Raw genomic sequence first — 20,499 nt, 5'->3', positions numbered from 1 at the left:
GTGAGCGCAGTTTCTTGCATTATAGGCTACATTTAATCCATTACATAATAATCACTAAGATTGTGATGTGGTGTTCGTTTTAATGTTTTATTTAAGTGTAAAGTATGCACAGTTCTGATTATGCATACAAATGTATTGTGTTGTTAATGCTAAACGCATGGGTGCTGTCCAGTTCTGAAGTCTTTCCTTTGTATGTAAAAAGTTTTTGTCGTTGTCTTATGGTCACTTGTATTAAGATTATATCTATTTTGATGAATTTGCCTATTCGTTGGCAAAATATAAATTAAAACTACACTTCTGTTGAATATGGTGTGTACCATAGCTGCTTTTATTTTAAAAAAACGACAATTTCTTTATGAAGTAACTCTGACGTCATCAATATCATTTGTATATCATTACATCAATATCATATATATATATAGACCGCAATTGCTACATTTGTAAGGAAGGCTATACAGTCTTAGGGTATCATGAAGTAGATATAATAAGCTGCTACAGCAGCATGCAGGAAGTGGTTGAGTATTCTTTTAGGTACAAAATATCTTTATTGTAGCCTAATGCTTGTAATGTCCATTTATAGTCTTTACACAGCAGCTTGGCTCCTTAAATGTTTAAAAAAACAGCTAATTTCAAGATGCTGACATCACGTCTGGTCGTCACGTGGGTCACCCGCAGTGTAAGACGCTCAAAGCTCAAGACGTTCGGATAGACGTTCGGTTTGACGTTCGATCGGTCGGTCGGTCGTTCGAACGTTTGATTTTGGCACGGAGTGCGCGCCATACTTTAGTGCTATGAAGTTACGCGCGGGGTTGGTACCGACGCAGAACGCGTATTCTGGCATATTCAAATGAACCGAGGCGAAGTCCGAAAGAAATATGTTTACCTCGTAGTTTATTCTGATACAAAATGTTTTGTTTTTAAATGGCTTCATTTCGATACGTTTTAACCCGTCGTGTAAATAACAGTGGGTGAAACAATGAAAGACATACACCTGCCATCCAATTCATGTGTCAATGGTAAGAGAGTTTGTTGTTGATTTCTTCAACGACTACCATCAGTATGAGACTATAACTTAACTTGCAATATGATTTTATTATGTGTTTGTGTGTTTTTGTGCATGTATATGAAAACTGCTTTTGGTTGGTTATTTGTAATAGTTGCATGGTATAGTAGTTATTAGTTTCGACTCATCAATGTGTTCTTCTTTGGAAAGGATATGAATCACATCATGTTTATTAACATATGATAACATCTTTGTTTAAAGGACAAACATTCCTTATTGTATGATGTCAGCCTTTCAGTCAATGACAGATAATTGTTTATGCCTGTACCTTTGGTTCCATTGTTCCCTATAAAAACAATATGTAAACTATCTTTAAAAGGTGATTTATAAACGTAGGTGCTTTAGAAATGAGATGGTGGCCATGAATGATGATTATTATTATTATTAAAATTAGTTGTATAGGCCTATGCTAAGTTGTGCAGCTGTTGTCAGATCTTTTATTAACCTTAAATATTTCAATCAAAAATTCTGTAATAAATCATTTATATAACAATTATATATGTATTAAAATGTTGAATAAAAAGTAACAAAACGGCAACCTGTAGTGATGAGTTCATTGCCCTTTCTTGCCATACTGTCAGTGATGAAATTCTGCTGTTTTAGCAATGTTGATTTAGCTGTTTCATATCTTTTTTTAATGTTTTTTATAACAAAATAATTTAAATAAGCAATTTTTTGGGTGCCATTATTTATTTTGAACAATTTTGTTAGGTATTTTACTCCAAACAAATACTGTGGTAATGTAACCTATTGTTGTAACATGTTGTTCCTCTTTGTTTTTGTGATCAGGTTCAGTAATAAGGATCTTCTGTCCCACATCCGCCTCTGTTTGTGTGTTTGACACGGGTGTTGGCAACACGTCTTTTAGTGTAGACAACCCCAATAAAAACTCTACAGTCAACACAGCAGCTCTCACCATCGACAAATGGAGCAACTACAATTTCTGGACGGGCTTGACGCTGGCCGTGCTCTCAGCTTTTCTTATAGGAGGAAGCATTATCCTGAAGAAGAAGGCTTTGCTGCGTTTGGCCAGTACTGGGGAGACGAGAGCAGGTAAGTTCATGTAAATCAGTATTTACATAATACAAAGACTTCGAAAGTGCCGTCAAATTCTGATAAAATAACCTTTATTAGATTATATTTTAATATTCAGAATGTTGAGTGTTGTTTATGAGGGTATTTGGATTTAACGCTAATTATTTGACTTGACTGAATTACAATTGTGAAATTGGTTGAAACTTGAAACTGGTTCCTTTTTTGTTTGTGCTTAGCTAATAATGACAGAATCACCAGCAAGGCTCTGTTTTGTGTTCTTTAACAAACTGAATATGTGAAAATGCTTGTGTGTTTAGCTGAGGGAGGTCATGGGTACCTGAAGGACTGGCTGTGGTGGGGAGGCCTTTTGACAAGTAAGTGCAATGCAAAGCATCTGTCAATCATTTTTCTTTGATGACTCCGACAGACATGGATTATATGCTGTTGTTTTTTTGCAGTGGGTGGTGGTGAAGTGGCAAATTTCATGGCGTACATGTTTGCTCCAGCCACAGTGGTGACCCCTTTAGGAGCTCTCAGTGTTCTTATCAGGAATTCTGATAAAATAACCTTTATTAGATTATATTTTAATATTCAGAATGTTGAGTGTTGTTTATGAGGGTATTTGGATTTAACGCTAATTATTTGACTTGACTGAATTACAATTGTGAAATTGGTTGAAACTTGAAACTGGTTCCTTTTTTGTTTGTGCTTAGCTAATAATGACAGAATCACCAGCAAGGCTCTGTTTTGTGTTCTTTAACAAACTGAATATGTGAAAATGCTTGTGTGTTTAGCTGAGGGAGGTCATGGGTACCTGAAGGACTGGCTGTGGTGGGGAGGCCTTTTGACAAGTAAGTGCAATGCAAAGCATCTGTCAATCATTTTTCTTTGATGACTCCGACAGACATGGATTATATGCTGTTGTTTTTTTGCAGTGGGTGGTGGTGAAGTGGCAAATTTCATGGCGTACATGTTTGCTCCAGCCACAGTGGTGACCCCTTTAGGAGCTCTCAGTGTTCTTATCAGGTAACGGCACCACCCTTATTTACCCTCGCCAACGGTTTGCTCCACACAATGCTGTGCAAACTTTACAAGTCTGTGAGTGAGAGGACTAGTATATTTTGAAATATTTATGACTGTAATGTAAAACATCCTGAATTGCAATTCCTTTTACGCAAATAAAGCACATTTGACTGAGCTATAGCCTCCTGAGACCCTGAGTCCTTAGTAGAGGACCAAAATAATGTTCTTTTTAGCAGCATCATATGACCCCTTTAATGAATTTCTCTGAGACTATACATGCCACAGTTTTAAGTCTGGAACTGTACAGAGCACATGCAGGGGTTTTCAAAGATAACAAATGTTTGGAAGTTTCTGTCAGTGTTTGGGTAGAGGGATGAGACGAGAACTCACTGATGCAGGAGATGGGCTTTTATTAATAAAATAAAACAAAAACAAAAACTACCCCATGGGGGAAAACAGGCTGCCACGACAGGGTAGGGCAGGATCAGGACAAGGCTGACAAGACACAACAGGATACATGCGATGACGAACTAGCACGGGACTGCAAACACAAGGAAATTAAATAGGGAGCAAATGAGGAGGGTAACGAGGGAACACAGGTGGGGCAAATTAACCAATAATCAGATAACAAGATGGGTGGGGTCAAGACAATTGACATGAGAGCACATGGCACACAGGAAACAAAGACAAAAGCCATGCGCTCACACAAAACAAAAACACAAGCACATGGCCAGCAAAACAATCTCAAGCCATGTGCTTGAACAAAACAAGACACAAACATGCAGCTAATGAGAACACTCATAAGCCGAGTGTTCACACAAGACAAGACAGCACGCAGCCAGCGAAAACCAAGCTGCGTGCTACACAGCACAAGACAAAACAGGACATGAAAGCACGCAGCCGATAACACGAGCTGTGTGCAACAACAACACAAGACAACAAGAAAAGCATGGCCGAACACAAACCGCGTGCTACACAAAACCCAACACGTGGACAGAAGAGCGCACGGCCGAGCGAACTCGAGACCGCACGCTCCCACAACAAGACAGAACATGGAGCGCGAGTTTCCGAACCCAGACACGAAACCGAAACCCAACAAGACATGAGCGCCGGGATCCGAACACCACGCTCCAACATGAAACAAGGAAACAGGACACGCAGACGAGAGAGCGCACAGCGCACACTCTCGAAGCCGCGCGCTCACATGAAAACAAGACATGACAGGAGTGTCAGGGCTCTGTCACAAAACCATGAATAACAGTAGACCGAAGTGACAGAACCCTGACAGTTTCACCATGACCACTCCCTCTCCTTGTTTTTCAAACATGGCTGACATTAATTTAGTGATCAAATGTGACACTCTTATGGGAATATAATAATATTTTGTAATTATAATTTAAATCTGACTAATTTTTAAACAAAACTAACATCTCAGGAAAATGTTATGGGGTTTCAAATCAAAATATGACTTTCTGTTACGAAACAGGACGTTGATTTCATACATGTCCACTGTAGAGGACACCGGGACTTTATTGTGCATTTTGGGAGACACAACAAATAAATAGGGAAATAAATTATATTTAAATATTCCTATGAAATATTAGATATTATTATGAAAATCTTGACAATTATTACTCCCATTATTACACTTATTTTTTCATTACATGTTGCCCCAAGAACACATTAATATGCAAATTCGATACAGTGTATAGATACATTGTATGTAATGGGAAAACCCTCTTATGGCCATTTTACACACATACTGCAAAAAGCAAAATGGTATATCAAATCATTCTGTTTTATCTTTTATAACATAGTTGAGAATCATCTTTATACAAAGTTTGGTATAAAAATATGCATGTTCATTCATGTCTTTTTATTTTTTTTCCCGGTGTCCTCTACCGAGGACATAGCATAACATGAATAAAATATCATTTTTCAAAATTGTTATTTTTCTATATTTTTCTTATGCTCTAAACAATGTAATGGCGTGAAAAAAGACTAAATTCACAAATCTTTTTTTTTCTGGGTATCAAGACCCCAAGTAATGCTACAGTATGTTGTACAGTACTGACACTTGTGGGATTCTGGCGTTAAGAATATTATTTGTAATTTTTATACAGTTTAGGACTAAAATAATATAGTTTGATATTTTCTTCAAAATAGTGCTTTTATTTATGTAGTTGTGTACACTATTTGTGTAGTTTGTAAACTAAATTCTCTTATCCTCACCAAGGCTGCATTTATTTGATAAATTTAAAATACAGTTTATTCCTGTGATTGCAAAGCCAAATTTTCAGCAGCCATTGTTCTGTCTTCAGTGTCACATGATCCTTCACATATCATTCTAATATGCTCAATTTGGTGCTCAAGAAAGATTTTTTCCCTTATTATCAGTGTTGAAAACAGTTGTGTTGCTTAATATTTTAGTTGAAATCATGATTTTTTTCAGGATTCTTTGATCATTAGATCATTCTTTGATCAAAAAAATTCAAAAGAACAGCATTCATTTAAAATAGAAATCTTTTGTAACATCGTAAATATCTTTGCTGTCACTTTTCATCAATTAAATACATCCTTGAAATTAAAAGTATTAATTTCTTAAAGGTGACATATCATGAAAATCTGACTTTTCCAGGTTTTAAGTGCTATAATCAGGTCCCTGGTGCATCTACCAACCAAGGAAACGTGAAAAAGATTAACCCAATCACTTTGTTTTGGGAAGCCTTTTTCTGCAAGCCTCTGAGAAAACGAGCGCGTCTGATTTCGCTCCCTTGGTGACGTGGCAAAGGGATCTCATTATAATATTACCACCCCTTAATCTGTAAGAGTTTCCACCCACGGCGCCCGTCATTTTGATTTCGCACGCGACAACGGTGTACCAGTTCTAATGCCAAGGCGAAAGTTTGAGCAAAACATGCTAACTGTTCTGTCTTTGGCTGCACAGACGAGCACAGAACACTATTTAGAGTCCCAGCCTCAGAGGAGACAACAGAGCAGTGGATTTATTGATTTATTTAGGCTACTGTATATTGCTGCTGCCACACAGATCTAAAATAAACAAGCGATTTATTTCCCAGCGGTTTACCTTCACAGACATAACCGACTGTTTTTGTAACTCGTGTGTTTTTAACTTAAACGTAGTACTCACATGCGGTGACAGCAGTTTTCTGTGTGCTTCGGATGTGTGCGCTCAGAAAACCTTATATCTGAAGTTTAAACTCATATGGTTTAAAACGCATGATTTCAGCACGATAAACATGATAATAGAACCAAAACAGATGTTTTAGCAGATACGAGCTGAAATGGCACAGCTCTATCTGGAAAAGGGGGCGGGGAGCAGCAGCTCATTTGCATTTAAAGAGACAGGCCCGAAAAACAGCGAGTTTCTGCTTCCACTCAAAATAGGCATTTTCAAAATGATATAATAAATGATCTGTGGAGTATTTTGAGCTGAAACTTCACAGACACATTCTGGGGACACCAGAGACTTATATTACATATTGTAAAAAGGGGCATATGTCACCTTTAAAACAAAAAATTTTACAGACCCCAAATTTACTGTCCTTCCCTCCAGCCTGTCAAATGTCTCCATAAAAAAAAAAAAAGGTTGATACAGTCTTAACAGAGGCTGAAATTATGTCTTGAAATGTCATTTTAACACATACTGCATATTCAAAGAACGTCAATTGATCATTTCAATAACAAGCAGTCAATTCATCATGATATGATTATTATAAACATATAACAAGATGTTGTCCCTCTAATGTCCATTTCTCAATACGAATGCATTGATTCTGTTTATGGCCTTTTGTGTTTCTTTCTAGCGTTTTCATTAGAACTAAGTGGAAAGGTACTAATGTTAATGTTTATTTACTCTCTTCAGTGCAGTTCTGTCCTCCCACTTGTTCGGAGAAACAATGAATCTGCTAGGAAAACTTGGCTGCATGCTCAGCATACTGGGAAGTACTATAATGGTTATACATGCACCTGAAGAGGAAGAGGTGACGATGCTTACAGAAATGACAGAAAAACTGCTGGATCCTGGTTAGTGTTTAGATACAGTTAGTTATAGAACCGAAAATATGTTGTAATGGATAACAACAGCCTTTTCTGCATCTCCTGAAGGTTTTCTGGTGTTTGCCAGCATCCTGCTGGTCACTTGTATGGTCCTGATCTTCTACGTCTCTCCTCGCTTCGGTCAAACCAACATATTAGTCTACATCAGCATCTGCTCTCTGCTCGGATCGTTCACCGTGTCCTCGGTCAAGGGCCTCGGCATTGCGATCCGCACCATGTTCTCTGACCTTTCAGTGGTCCGTCACCCTCTCACTTGGATTCTTTTTCTGACCCTAATTGGATCCATCATCATCCAGGTCAACTATCTGAATAAGTCGCTGGATACCTTCAATACACTCTTGGTGTACCCCATCTACTACGTCTTCTTCACCACTGTAGTCCTGAGCACCTCCGTGATTCTCTTTAAAGAATGGGGAGCCATGTCAGGAGTGGATATGGTGGGCACCATCGGGGGCTTCTTGGTGATTGTGATCGGGGTGAGCATGTTACACCTCTTCAAAGATTTGAACGTGTGTTTTGAAGATCTAAGAAGCAACCTTTGTCAGCCAGAAAGCCCCTCGAAGAGGGAGGACAAGCATATCCTCATAGAGAACATAGAGAGCCTACCGCCCATGAGAGAGGAAGGGCCCAGAGTCTTCATCATCAGCTGAGATTGTATTAGATCTCAGCGAGTTTGACTATACAGTTTAGTAATATCCTCACTCTTAATCTTAATTGTTGATTTCACTGCTGAAGGCTGTTGTACTATGACGCAGCGATTTGGATTGGCTGCTGCTGAGTACGGTGATGACGCAGATATTATTTTTTTTGAAAATATTATTTAGCTGTTACTAAAGATTTGAAAATAACTTTTAGCAACCTCGGAAATGTTTAAAGACTGAAACAGCATTAAACAGAAAATGACGCAGCAGAACTTCAAATTTTGCTGCTGAGAACTGCCAATGAAGCATGTAATATACAATTTTTTTTTTTCCCCCTCATGGATGGAACTGTGTGAGTGATCTTGAAATAGACCAGTGAATCTAAAATATTTACATAAATTTTGAATGGAAAATAAAGATTAAATGTTTCATATTTCACAGGAAATGTATTGTTGTTTGTCTAGAAAAGTTCATGTTGTTGTTTTTCACATACTATCAGATGATTTACAGACATCCCACCCTCTGTGCCCCCCCTCCAATTTATGAGAATATATAATGCTTACAGTACATTAATTATATTATATTATATTATATTATATTATATTATATTAAAGCCTGTTCATTTGTGTAAGCCATGTAATGTCACAGATTTTTGGCAAATCAGAAGACAAGTGGTCATATGAATTACATATGAAACGCATGTAAGTACCGGTAAGGTGTCTTGCTTGACCACTTGTGAACAGATCACCTAAACAGACTTTTTTCGCTTAATTTCCAGGATATTGTGAATCATTTGCAGGCATTAGGAAGCTGCAATCCATATAGAGACAAAAATGCCTGAATTTACCAGATTGCTGATTCATACATAATGCTTATATTGACCAAACAAGATTCGTGATTATATTTGAATCTGTGCTGTCAGGATTCCACAGAAAGTTCAGCCCCAGTCCTCGTGTGAGGGTTTATTTAATGTTTTATATAATTTGCTAATGCTTTCAGTTGCTTCTACCATAAAGCAGGAGGCCTATCACGCTCAGCGACTGACGTTCCGCAGATTTGGAAGCAATCTCTGAATGGAAGGTTATTTGAGTCTGTGTGGCCAGAGAAGTGTTCCTGTAAACCGGATAGCTCCAAACGTCACGACAGACAAGTATTTCACAAAGACTGTATTTACCTTTTAAATCACTGACCAGAAGAGCACTGGGTCAAATGACTCTGTCAATACAACTTGTAGCCTGTGTGACAGTTGGCGGCGTCTGTTTCTTTCGTTACATTTGGGTTCATCAGAAAATATCAGTCTTTAGGGCAGTGATTTTTACGTTTTATTCATTTATTTTTATTATTATTATTATTATTATATTTTTAAGACCTCTCCGCCAATGATCACTGTAAAATGTTTGTATTTAACATTACAATAGCATTTCTTTGAGAAAACCGAGTCATATGCATAAAAGTAGCTACATTTGCGTGACAGAATTTAAAGTTTATCCAAAGTGTTATATATATATAAAGTTACAAAACGTTAAAACCGTGTGTTTAAAAGTAATCTATGCAGGATTTTTCACAGTTTGTTCTAATATTCAGATTTCCTACCTGATCTCCCATAGTTCATTGCAAGAACAGCAGCCCATAGTTCAAAATCGTCTTTTTCAGTTGCACCAGCAGATGTCACACTCCACACACCAGTCAGACCCACGTTCCCCAGGCATACAGGTCTCAAAACTGCCTAAACAACCAATTAAAAATCTCTCAGAGCTTTGCATAGGTGTGCCTGAAAGAGCTGTAATTCAAAGGGGCTTAAATCCTAAATATTTAGAACACATTCAGAACTTTTGAATCAATTAACAAATACATTTAAACACTTGAAACAAATGGCTGCTGAAAATTCAGCTTTGATATCACAGGAATAAATTACATTTTAAAATATATTCAAATAGAAATTAGTTATTTTAAATTGTAATAATATTTCACAATATTACTGTTTTTACTGTATTTTTAATCTGATTTGGTGATTATAAGATACTTCTTTATTTCAAAACCATTAAAGAAACAGAAACGCTTAATATTAAATCATGATATATGATAATGGCATATTTGTTGTTGTTAAATTATTGTGACACTATGGTTTTCAAACTTTAGTGGAAAGCCGTAAGGTGTCATAAATCCTTGCAACACCAGTTGGTTACAAGAAATCAGAAAAAAACTGTATTTGTTTCTTTTGATTTAGCATCATTTGTTTGTAGATGCCACACGGTTTGGTATTTTATATCTAATTATATCTAAGACATTCAAGTGCAACTAAAGCATCCTTTTAGGGGCCGCTCTATATGTTGAGTCTTTATGCACCAAGAGCTTGTAACACTCCAAAGAGAAAGGAAAAATTGAAATCGCATCATATGACCCCTTTAAGTGAAATTGCATGGCCAGCAAACATGATTTTTGTTATGGATCGAGTGCTAAATTATCCCATATCCCATCTGAAAGCTGACCAAACACAACAAACAGTTTTCTGTAAGCCATTCCTCTCTGATGTGACAGTGTGAGTGAAGTCATTTGATCCAGCTACAGGACACTGCCCATTTCATTTATTAGGGACAGCCGTATGACTGTGAGTTTAAATGGCCTCTATTGTCCTGTTGTGCTCCCCACTCTCTCTCTCTCTCTCTCTCTCTCTCTATCTCTCTCTCGCTCGCTCTCTCTCTCTTTCTCTCTCTCTCACACACACACACACACACGATGCGACTCTGTCACTACATGCATGAAGCGTTTTGCTGGATCGTGGAATACAGGGAGATGGACACAAAAAGTTTTAAGTGAGAGATACAGTCGTCATTCCTTGTTGTAACACTCCCACAGATCCATTCATCATCAGCCAATCAGTGTTCAGCAAACAGGTACTGTGACAGATACCACACCTATGACAGGCACCAGCACGTGGAGGAAGGGACGAGAAGGTGGAGAATAGAATCAAAGTTTGTACTGGTGTAAGGAAGACTGTCGCCAATTACAAGGAGAAAAAGAAAGGCAGAGACTGGTTCAAGAATTTGAATGCAATTCATGTGGATTCTTTTGGAAAGGGCACAGAAAGTTTAGATCAGCAAGGGAACAACAAGGACTCGCTGTCTGAGAAGAGGAGAGACGCAGAATAAAGAGTGAGGAGGATGGACAAATGGCTGAATGAAGTCCAGAAGCATCCAGCCCTGTATGTCTTGTGCTGTTCTGTAATCTTCAGGATCCTTCACAGGTTCCTGCAGACTGTGCCCAGTCCCGGGACGGTGGAAGCAGACCCCTGGAGGACGTGGAAATGGAGGAACCTCTCAGTGTCACTCGTCCACTCACTGCTGACTGGCATCTGGGCCGTCGCCTGGTGAGTTGTTGTTTTTTATTCTTCTTTTTTTTTCAGTGATTTGTTTTACAGCAAGAACTTGAAATCACTTTATTTTATGTAATACATATACCTGATCAATATTTTAACATTAAAATATGATTGCATAATTTTAATTCATTTGTAAATTATCATTTTAATTGAGAGGCAAAGTAAGATAATAAAACTAATACATTTTGAATCACATTTGTTGTTGTTGTTGTTTTAGCTATTTTTCTTTTTTGTAAGCATGAAAAAATAAAAATATTGTAAGATTTATGCTTAAACCAGAACAAAAATTGAAACATAAATGTTTAGAATTTTATATGATGTATTCTTCACAACAAGTTCTAATATTTAATACAATTTTGAATTTCAAACAATTTTTAACAATTGTTCTCTTCAATATTTTGTCTTGTAAGAATATTTAAACATCCTTAAAATATGATAATTTATCATATTTTAAGGGTTTAACTATTTTTACAAACCAAAATCTTGAGTAAGACACTGCTGAGGTTTAGTATCTCGAGTAGCGTCAAAGTATATTACAGTTATGTTGATATCTTGATAGCTTGTGTTTATAGTTAGACGTTGCTATAGTTTGTACCAATAGCTGTGTCTACCAATAAACGCAAGTTACTGAATGTTCATGAACCACACTTAACCTTCAGTTACAGATCTCTCAGTTTAGAAAACTGGAAAAACCTGCTCGACAGGCATGAATGAGAGCATGAGAGTGCAACTAACTAAAAAGAAATTACACCATTAGAATTGTCATAGTATGACTCACTTCAGACCTCAACCCAAGCAAGAGTTTCACCATTGTGGGTGTTTTTTTGTTTTTTTTGATCGATCATCAGTGGACTTTTCCACTGTCTTTTGTCAGTTATTAAGCGCAGTATTATTTTGATCTTCTGGTTGATATGATCAACAGTCTGCATGAATCTATGTCCCGACAGCATCATACAGCATCCTGTGATGGTGCATGAAATCCACTCCACCTACACCCCATCAGCATACATGCTAGTCGTCGTCTCATCTGGTCAGTAAACATGTGCAACACAATTAACCTAGACCCTTGACACATGTAGGAAGTTTACAAATGATGTAACTCGTGTCTTATTTATCTGATGCTCATGTTCTCCTGAAACTTCCGGCTGTGTAGGAGCCCCTGTCCCGCCTCTGTGTAACCCTGATCTCCTGATAAGAGTTGAAGCTGTTTTGTGACTCAGGTCTTTGGAATGATGTTGTAGAAAAGAATTAACATCTTAAAGCTATTTTTCTCTCACAGTCTTTGAATAGTTAAAGCTGAAGTTGTTTAATATAAGCTTCCATACATTGCTTTTACATTTGCAAACATATTATGTTGATGAGAGAGGCACCTGCATACTTTAACAGCATGAGGAATGTCAGCATAAATCCAAAAGACAAGAAAGAATGTGACTGAGCATTTGAGAGTAGATGTATATACAATATATATGTATTATACTAAAGTTTTGTCCAGTCAAAAAAAAATGTCAGCATTGATCTCCTTCAACAGGATACTTCATTCAGGATGCTGCTGACATTATCTTTAGTGGGTATGCAAAAGCATCTTGGGAGTTTTTACTTCACCATGTTATGGTAAGTCAATACGTGTTTATCACACAAGGTCATGAAAAATGTTTTAAAAGGTTAGGTGAAGCCATAAAAAGACTATTAGTCAGACCTGGAAAATGTCATCTTGTTCCCAATGAAAAACTTGAGATTCAGGACAAAGTTCTGGAGCAATAGAGTTATTGATTTTGAACACAACATAGACGACATAGAGTGTAATCCTGAAGTGAGGTGTGTGCACTGCCACAGTGATTGACTGCACATTATTCACACTATACTTGAGGAAAATTTACCTTTTGTACTTTGTACTTTTTTTAAATTCCTTGTTTGGCAAGGGCCAAACCTGAAAAAAAGCCATGCAATTCTAGTAGGATAAGACAATGTGCAATAATGACAAACAATCCTGTTGGAAAGACATATACACTGTATAAGTAGCAAAAGCTGAGTTCAAAACACTTGGAAAGTGTTACTCGGTTATCATTCAGATTCATATGTACATATTTGCGAGAGCAAATGAGGTGGAAAACACTACAGACAAAAACAGTGATTTGTCATGCACTGGTAAATATTTGGGTTATTTGACTTTTCATACCATGTTTTAGACAAAAACCTCCAAAATACACTTTTACATTTTTATTTTAGTGCACATTTTTTTATTTGCGTCTGTAGATTTGACTATTTTCAGATTTATGGAGTGATAAAAACAGATATCCAAAATCACTTCTAATAGACCCTTTTCACATTTCCAGGGTTCTCAGAAGTGAAAGTCATCATAGATTGGTAAACTTTTATAGTGGTAAACAGAAACTATAAGAATATTTTCCACCATTTGCTCCAATAGCCAAAGAAAATAAAATCCACGATGGTGCTTCTACGACTTTACAAAAAAGGAGAAAAAAAAATATTAAGAGATGGATTATGTTGGTCAGAAGAAAGTTATCAAATCTTCTGTCACTCTCTTGGCCATTGTATATTAGAAACACTAACCAGCTTTCTGTAATTTAATCCCCAGGTAAGAAAGTTTAGTATTATAAATATGCTTTTTCCCCAATGAAAATATAAAAAACATTGCAAGATTTACAATGTTACTAACTGCATCCTCACAGTCTGTTAAAAGAATGCATTTTTAAAGTAATCAATCATACTGTGATGTATGGCAATAACTATTAGTTGTTGTCAAGGGATAGTTCACCCAAAAATGAAAATTCTGTCATATATTACTCACCCTCATGTCGTTCCAAACCCGTAAGAAAATTAAGCTATTTTGATGAAATCCGAGAGCTTTCTGACCCTGTATAGACAGCAACACAACTGACACGTTCAAGGCCCAGAAAGCTAGTAAGGACATTGTTAAAATGTCTAACTCGGAAGAGAAGAAATTGCTGAATAAAGTCATTCTTGTATTCTTTGTGCACAAAAAGTATTCTCATAGCTTCACAACATGATATCACATGAACTATTTTAACGATGTCCTTACTACCTTTCTGGGCCTTTAACAATGTAGTACCCTTGCTGTCTATGGAGAGTCAAAAAGCTCTCAGATTTCATCAAAATATCTTAATTTGTGTTCTGAAGATGAACAAAAGTCTTATGGGTTTGGAACAACATGAGGGTGAGTAATTAATGACAGAATTTTCATTTTTGGGGTGAACAATCCCTTTAACTGTAAATCTCTGTTCTGTTTCCCTGTAGGTGATCTGGTGTTTCCTGTACGCTGTGTTCACACATCAGTTTGTGGCAGGTGCAGTGGTGGCTTTGTTTGTGGAGGTGAACAGTGTGTTCCTACACACCCGTTTATTGCTCAAGCTGGCTAAGGTGGCCCAGAACTCTTTCATCTACACCATCAACAAACTGTTCAATGTGGTGACCTACGTGACCTTCCGGCTTGGAGCCCAGTTTTACCTCACCTGGTACCTCATACACCACTACTCGTCGCTGGATCATGCCCTCTACTTCCTGATAACCATGATGCTCATGAACATCATGATTCTCATCTATTTCTACCGCCTCCTCCGAACCGACTTCTTCAGCAAGGGGCGGTCTCACAATAGTGGTCATAAATTTGCTGAGGACTAAACCATCAGAGACCGATGTCTATCGGTCCTAAACCAAAGACTGCATTCAAGTGACTGTTAACACAACATTTATACAGAAAATGCCTGTATAGAATGAGCAAACCTCACCAGAGAGTCTGATGTGAATCAGAGACTTTTAAAAAGTTTTCACTTGTTAGAATAAAAATTAAACTCAATAAACAATTTTTTAACTCAACAAGGGTTAAGCCAATCATTTAAGGATCTGTTAGCACAGACGGGTTTTACACTGCAAAAGTGATTTTCTTGCACAGTATCTATTTTCCAGTATAAATATCTAGACATTCTTACATAAAGAAACATTTACTTAAGCAAAAACATGACCTTATTTTAAATGGAATAACTATTCCTGGAATGGAGTAACTCACCCAAAAATAAAAATGCACAAAGATTTACTCATCTTCTGGTTGTCCAAGATGTAGATGAGTTTGTTTCTTCATTGGAACATATTTGGAGAAATTTAGCATTGACTTTCTTTCATGGATCCTCTGCAGTGAATGGGTGCCGTCAGACGGGCAGAATGAGTTTACAGCTGATAAAAACATCACAATATTCTGCCAGTAATCAACACGACTCCAGTCTATTAATTAACGTCTTGTAAAGCAAAAAGGCTGTGTGTTTGTAAGAAACAAATCCATCAAGACATTTTAACTTGTCCCTTCTTTCCAAAATACGAGTCCTCTATCCATAATAATGCTTCCTCCAGGGAAAAAGTCCATTCTCTGTTGTCCTCTCATGTCAAAATCCACTGACATATTTTAGAACGGTTTCGGATTGTTTTCACTTTAAAACGCTGTTTGATCTGTGTATATTTCTCTCCTGATTCACACAAAATGACTTTTTCACTGGAGAAAGCAATGATTGAGGATTTGTATTGAAGCCAGAAGCGTCACTTTGAAATTAAAAATGACTTGATGGATTTACTACAATCACAATTCTCTCCAAATCTGTTTCGATGAGGATACGAACTCATTTATATCTTGCATGTCCTAAGGGCAAGTAGATTTGAGCTAATTTCCATTTTTTCCGTTAACTATTCCTTTAAATATTGTTAAATCTGTTTTTTTTTTTTTTTAAATAAATCAAATTTAACTACCGTAAAAACAGAAAAAAAATATCTGCCAGTGGGCTAAGTTCATACACCATTGGCAGATATTTTTTCAGAAAAAAAAACATATGTAATTTGTGAAATTTTGCTTTTCAGGTAAATGTATATTGATTTTATAATTTTTAGTCATTAATACTGGAAAACAATATAAAACAATACTAAGACAACTTCCAAAGCAGAGGTGATGTTGAACCCACAGGAGGCAGAGTAAACTGACGTCTTAATCTAGGAAATGGCACCATTTGTGATGTACAACCATGTAAATTACTTGATTTAGCCACAATTTATATGAAGCATTTTCCCAAAAATGGTGACTACATGTAAAGTGCGTCAGATTATGCTATGAAGTAATTATATCAAGCTTTGCATCCAAACACAGAAACTACACCAGCCTCATACATTTCTTCTGAGGGAGTACTGGTAAACAATAAATGTGTTAGACGTGATGCTGCCTCAGCAACACATCTACCTCAGTACTGCAACACTTCATTAATTCCCTGAAAACAGTGGTAGGAACAAGATATAGTTCACTGAAAGGATGTTAGCGTTTTTTTTTTTTTTTTTAATAAAGAGTTTAACATGTAAAAAGGTGAATATTGCTTTATTAAAACAGAATATTCATTCTTTCCTTGCCTGTTATGATTATCTACAGGAAAATGCAAAAAATGTCCAACAATACAACTTTGTAATAGGGACAGTGAATTAAGTTTGCATTTTTAATGTAATTCAGGAGTCTTCAACCTTTTTCAGACTAAGAATCCCTTGGTGGAGAGAGCAGGGACCCGCTGTAGAAAACTGCTTTAAGCCTAACCTATAATGTATATTTATTGTCGTTATATTTATTATTACGGTGTTCATAAAGAGCCTGATAAAATAACATTTAGCAACCTTAACTTTGGCTGACATTAACTTAATACTGAAGTTTGAGATAAAAAAAAAAAAAAACTGCTAGTTTTCATTTCTCCCGTAACAATCAACCAAAAAAAAATAAAAATAAAATAAAAATAAAAGCCGTACCAAAAAAACAAACAAAAAAGCTGTACCAAAATTTCATAAAAACTTACTGAACATAAAGGAAGAATCAATTAAATCAATTCATAAATCCATGGTCATTACAGCGCAAAAACTTAAATTCTAAGGTTTAATTACAATAATTCAGACATTTAATACACATCTGCTGTGATTAAAATTTGAATATTAATTTGCTGATGCTCTGGTTTACTTTTATAGTTTCAGTATAATTGAACACTTTTGGGTATATATAAAAAAAAAAAAGCTTAACCAAAATCCTACTCTCAAACCTTATTTTAAATTCCAGAAATGTAAACAAATAAAGCCACAAGAACAAAATTTGTTTTTACAAACATTTATTCTTCTGTACATCTGACCAGGAGCACTTTAGATGATGCCGATCTGCAAGAAAGAAAGATGACAATCAGCACAGGTCAAAGCTCAAATGTTTTGCAAAAGAAAGAAAATACAAAGCATCTCTGGTTCTTTTGAATGCATCATTCAGGCAGAAGCTTAGTTTACATTTGCAGAGGTTGACAATTCCCTCAGCCTCCAATCTAGCTTCATGAATCTGGCAACATCTATTGTTTAATACAAGTATGAACATTTACATTAGGTTCCTCAAATCCAGTCCTGGAGTGTCACTGCCCTGCAGAGTTTAGCTCAAACCCTGATCAAACTCACTCACCTGTGATTTTCCAGGGATCCTGAGACCTTGATGATAAGCTTGCTCAGGTGTGTTTGATTAGGGTTGGCGCTAAACTCAAGGTCCCTGATTTACATTCACTAATTTACCTTGTTTGCAACATCCAAGGCATCGTAATCTGGTGCAAGACGAACGTATGCCTTCTTTTCGCCATCAGGCCTGCAGGGAGCAATAAATAAAATATTCAGAATGCATCACAAATCTGACAATGCATTTCCTCTGTATCAGTGGTTCCTTTGAGAACATTGCATTTCAGAATAATTATTTTTATTGTAATTCAACAATATCTGAAGGCTCCTTATGGCGTTTTTCCACTGCGTGTTACGACTCGGCTCGGCTCAGTACGGCACGGCACGGTTTGCATTTCCACTGCAGTTCAGTACCGCTTTAGAATGGGCGGGATTATTCACATGTCGTTATAGTTGCGCCGCCTCTACTGCCGCGACTCCTAAAAAACTTTTTCATTCCACGTCGCCCCATCAAGCTCTCGCTGGATCCGCTCCTCTGCTATCAACAAGAGGAACGTCTGTTCTTCCTCAACAGAGGGAACAGACAATTTTTGGTTGTTTAAAAAAAAGGTGCGCTCGTTCAAAACAGTTGCGTTCGATCCTTCGCTGGCTGTGCTGATTTAAATCTAGCGGTTCTTTTGTGTTTGTGTCGCAAGTTCAGTGATGCAGGTAGTGACGATTCTCTCCAGCCAATACGTGATCAGCAGAGTTTACACGTCACGTTTTGGTAACGGTACGGTTCACTTGGAACTCCAACCGAGGTGGTACTAAAAAAAGTACCAGGTACCAGGTACTGTACCCAGTGGAAAACCCCCCAAAAGTGAACCATACCGAGCCGTACCATGCAGTGGAAAAGCGCCATTAGATATTTCTATTGAAATCGACAACTACTTGTTTATAAACTTTAACACAAGTTGCAAAATCTTCAATTAAAAACTATTACCCTTTTTACCATTTGTTTATAATACTATACAGTATAAGAAATACACGATTGTTTTTAAGCATTTTGATTTAGATTGTTTTTAATATTAATAATATAATCATTTAAATGTTTTTAGAGAACCAACACTTTAAACGTCTTGATGAATAAAACAAGTTCTACCTGATCAGTGTGTTGACTTTAGCCACATCGATGTCGTAGAGTTTCTTGACAGCGTGTTTAATCTGATGCTTGTTAGCCTTGACGTCAACAATGAACACCAGAGTGTTGTTGTCCTCAATCTTCTTCATGGCTGACTCAGTGGTCAGAGGGAACTTGATGATGGCATAATGGTCCAGCCTGACAGAGCCAGAGAGATATTGATTTTAAATTCAGGCAAGTTCCGTAAAAACTAGAATTATATTTATTCTTTAGCCTCAACCATATCTCAATGGTGAAATGAGGATGCATCAGTGTTTAAAAATTTGTAATCAGATCATTTCATGCTTTGATCGCAACTCCCATCATTTGCATCCTAAAAGAAAAACGTCAAGACTACCTGACATTTGTAAACCATAATTCAACTTAAGTGCAACAAATGCACTCTTGATTTTAAAGTTCATAAAGTACAAGAGTCTCACTTGTTTCTGCGTGGAGCGCTCTTCCTAGGGTACTTAGGCTGCCTCCTCAGACGCAGGGTCTTGGGCCGGTGGAAGGTTGGGGTGGTCCTGATCTTCTTCTTCCTCTGGCTGTGGACACCCTTCAGCACAGCCTTCTTGGCTTTAAGGGCCTTGGACTTGGCCTCAGTCTTAGCCGGTACAGCTGTTGAAAAAAATTATGACCATGCAACATTTACAAATCAGTCTATGAGACATGCAATGAATGCGTATAAAGTTGTCAGTTTTCACGTCCCTAATAAGCATTTAATTGTGTTATAATAAAATATGAGACTTTCACAGGTACGTCATTTGTACCTAGCTATTACCGTGTTTACATTCAGACAGCAGCTATTAAATGCACAAATTTTCACACAAACATAAAAACACTAAGGTTTTAAGGGCTAATTTAAAGACTCTTTTATTCACCAAACTGACTGGTACTGAATGAGAATGGATATGGGTAGCCACGTGTGTGACTAGCTACCGATGACAAGCCATTGAGTTGCCATTTACATTTACTTATATTTTACTCTGTACAATCCACTTAGAACGTAAACAACCAGTTTATGACAACTGGCTAATGGATTTAACCCTTGGGAGAGTCTGATATAATGAGACTGCGAGGGCATGCAGCTCAATTATATTAGCTTGCTAGCCGCGGTTGTGACTAAACTCCGGCACTTCTTGACTAAAAACAATATAATTTCCCTCCAGACGCCTAATTAAAGTTAGAGACAAACATACATATATCAACTACAATTAAGCGAAAACGTAGCTGTATATAATCACAATAAACTTTATTTTGATACCATAAAATCTATAAACCTAACGTACCTTCCTTCTTCGCCTTCGGGGCCATGTTGGGAAAGGAAGAACGAGAGGGGTTTCCTTCAGTATATCGCAGGGGTTCACGTTAACACACGCAGTCATCGCGAGAACACCACTAGGCATTATGGGTCGTGTAGTTCACTTGCGTGCTGTAAATATCGAGCGCAGCCACTGGAGACCGGGGCTTATGTTGAGCACAGTCACGCTGTGAGAACGAAAAGTTACTTTTAAACGATTATTTCAAAAAATGTATCGACTAAATAAAGTTACTGTCAAGTCTAAAACAGGCTCCTTGTAGAATGTAAAAAAAAGCCTTCTACCTTTTAAGGTAAGTTGGATTAAATTTTTTTCAAAAAAAATAAAAT

The 20,499-nt window shown here is 37.0% G+C and overlaps 4 protein-coding genes across 6 annotated transcripts in view; 3 read left to right on the top strand and 1 right to left on the bottom strand.

Moving 5' to 3' along the window:
- Positions 1-787: 787 nt before the first annotated feature.
- nipal4 (NIPA like domain containing 4) lies at positions 788-8,162 on the top strand. Its single transcript, XM_016573161.1, has 6 exons — positions 788-1,016; positions 1,853-2,116; positions 2,416-2,472; positions 3,034-3,124; positions 7,008-7,168; positions 7,250-8,162. The coding sequence occupies exons 1-6, from the start codon at positions 977-979 to the stop codon at positions 7,849-7,851; spliced, it is 1,215 nt and encodes a 404-aa protein (XP_016428647.1). The 5' UTR covers positions 788-976; the 3' UTR covers positions 7,852-8,162.
- A 2,382-nt stretch (positions 8,163-10,544) lies between these two features.
- Positions 10,545-15,280, top strand: tlcd1 (TLC domain containing 1). The gene is made up of 4 exons (XM_016573159.1): positions 10,545-11,209; positions 12,166-12,248; positions 12,747-12,829; positions 14,495-15,280. Exons 1-4 carry the CDS (start codon positions 11,004-11,006, stop codon positions 14,876-14,878), a joined length of 756 nt encoding a protein of 251 aa, XP_016428645.1. The 5' UTR covers positions 10,545-11,003; the 3' UTR covers positions 14,879-15,280.
- Positions 15,281-17,353: 2,073 nt separating this feature from the next.
- On the bottom strand, positions 17,354-20,238 carry rpl23a (ribosomal protein L23a). The gene is made up of 5 exons (XM_016573160.1): positions 20,141-20,238; positions 19,289-19,469; positions 18,831-19,007; positions 17,810-17,879; positions 17,354-17,416 (listed from the first exon to the last, which is right to left on the bottom strand). Exons 1-5 carry the CDS (start codon positions 20,163-20,165, stop codon positions 17,402-17,404), a joined length of 468 nt encoding a protein of 155 aa, XP_016428646.1. The 5' UTR covers positions 20,166-20,238; the 3' UTR covers positions 17,354-17,401.
- A 91-nt stretch (positions 20,239-20,329) lies between these two features.
- Positions 20,330-20,499, top strand: part of rab34b (RAB34, member RAS oncogene family b) — a 4,148-nt gene continuing 3,978 nt past the window's right edge. For all 3 annotated transcript variants that reach the window (XM_016573158.1, XM_016573156.1, XM_016573155.1), the window contains exon 1: positions 20,330-20,462. The gene's annotated coding sequence lies outside the window, so the exon portion shown is untranslated. The remainder of the gene's footprint in view (positions 20,463-20,499) is intronic.

This window comes from Sinocyclocheilus rhinocerous, unplaced genomic scaffold (genome assembly GCF_001515625.1).
Source record: "Sinocyclocheilus rhinocerous isolate Xijiao unplaced genomic scaffold, SAMN03320098_v1.1 scaffold682, whole genome shotgun sequence".
Classification (NCBI taxonomy): Eukaryota; Metazoa; Chordata; class Actinopteri; order Cypriniformes; family Cyprinidae; genus Sinocyclocheilus; species Sinocyclocheilus rhinocerous.
Note: the sequence above shows the minus strand (reverse complement) of the source record. Positions and strands in the feature narration are given on the sequence as shown.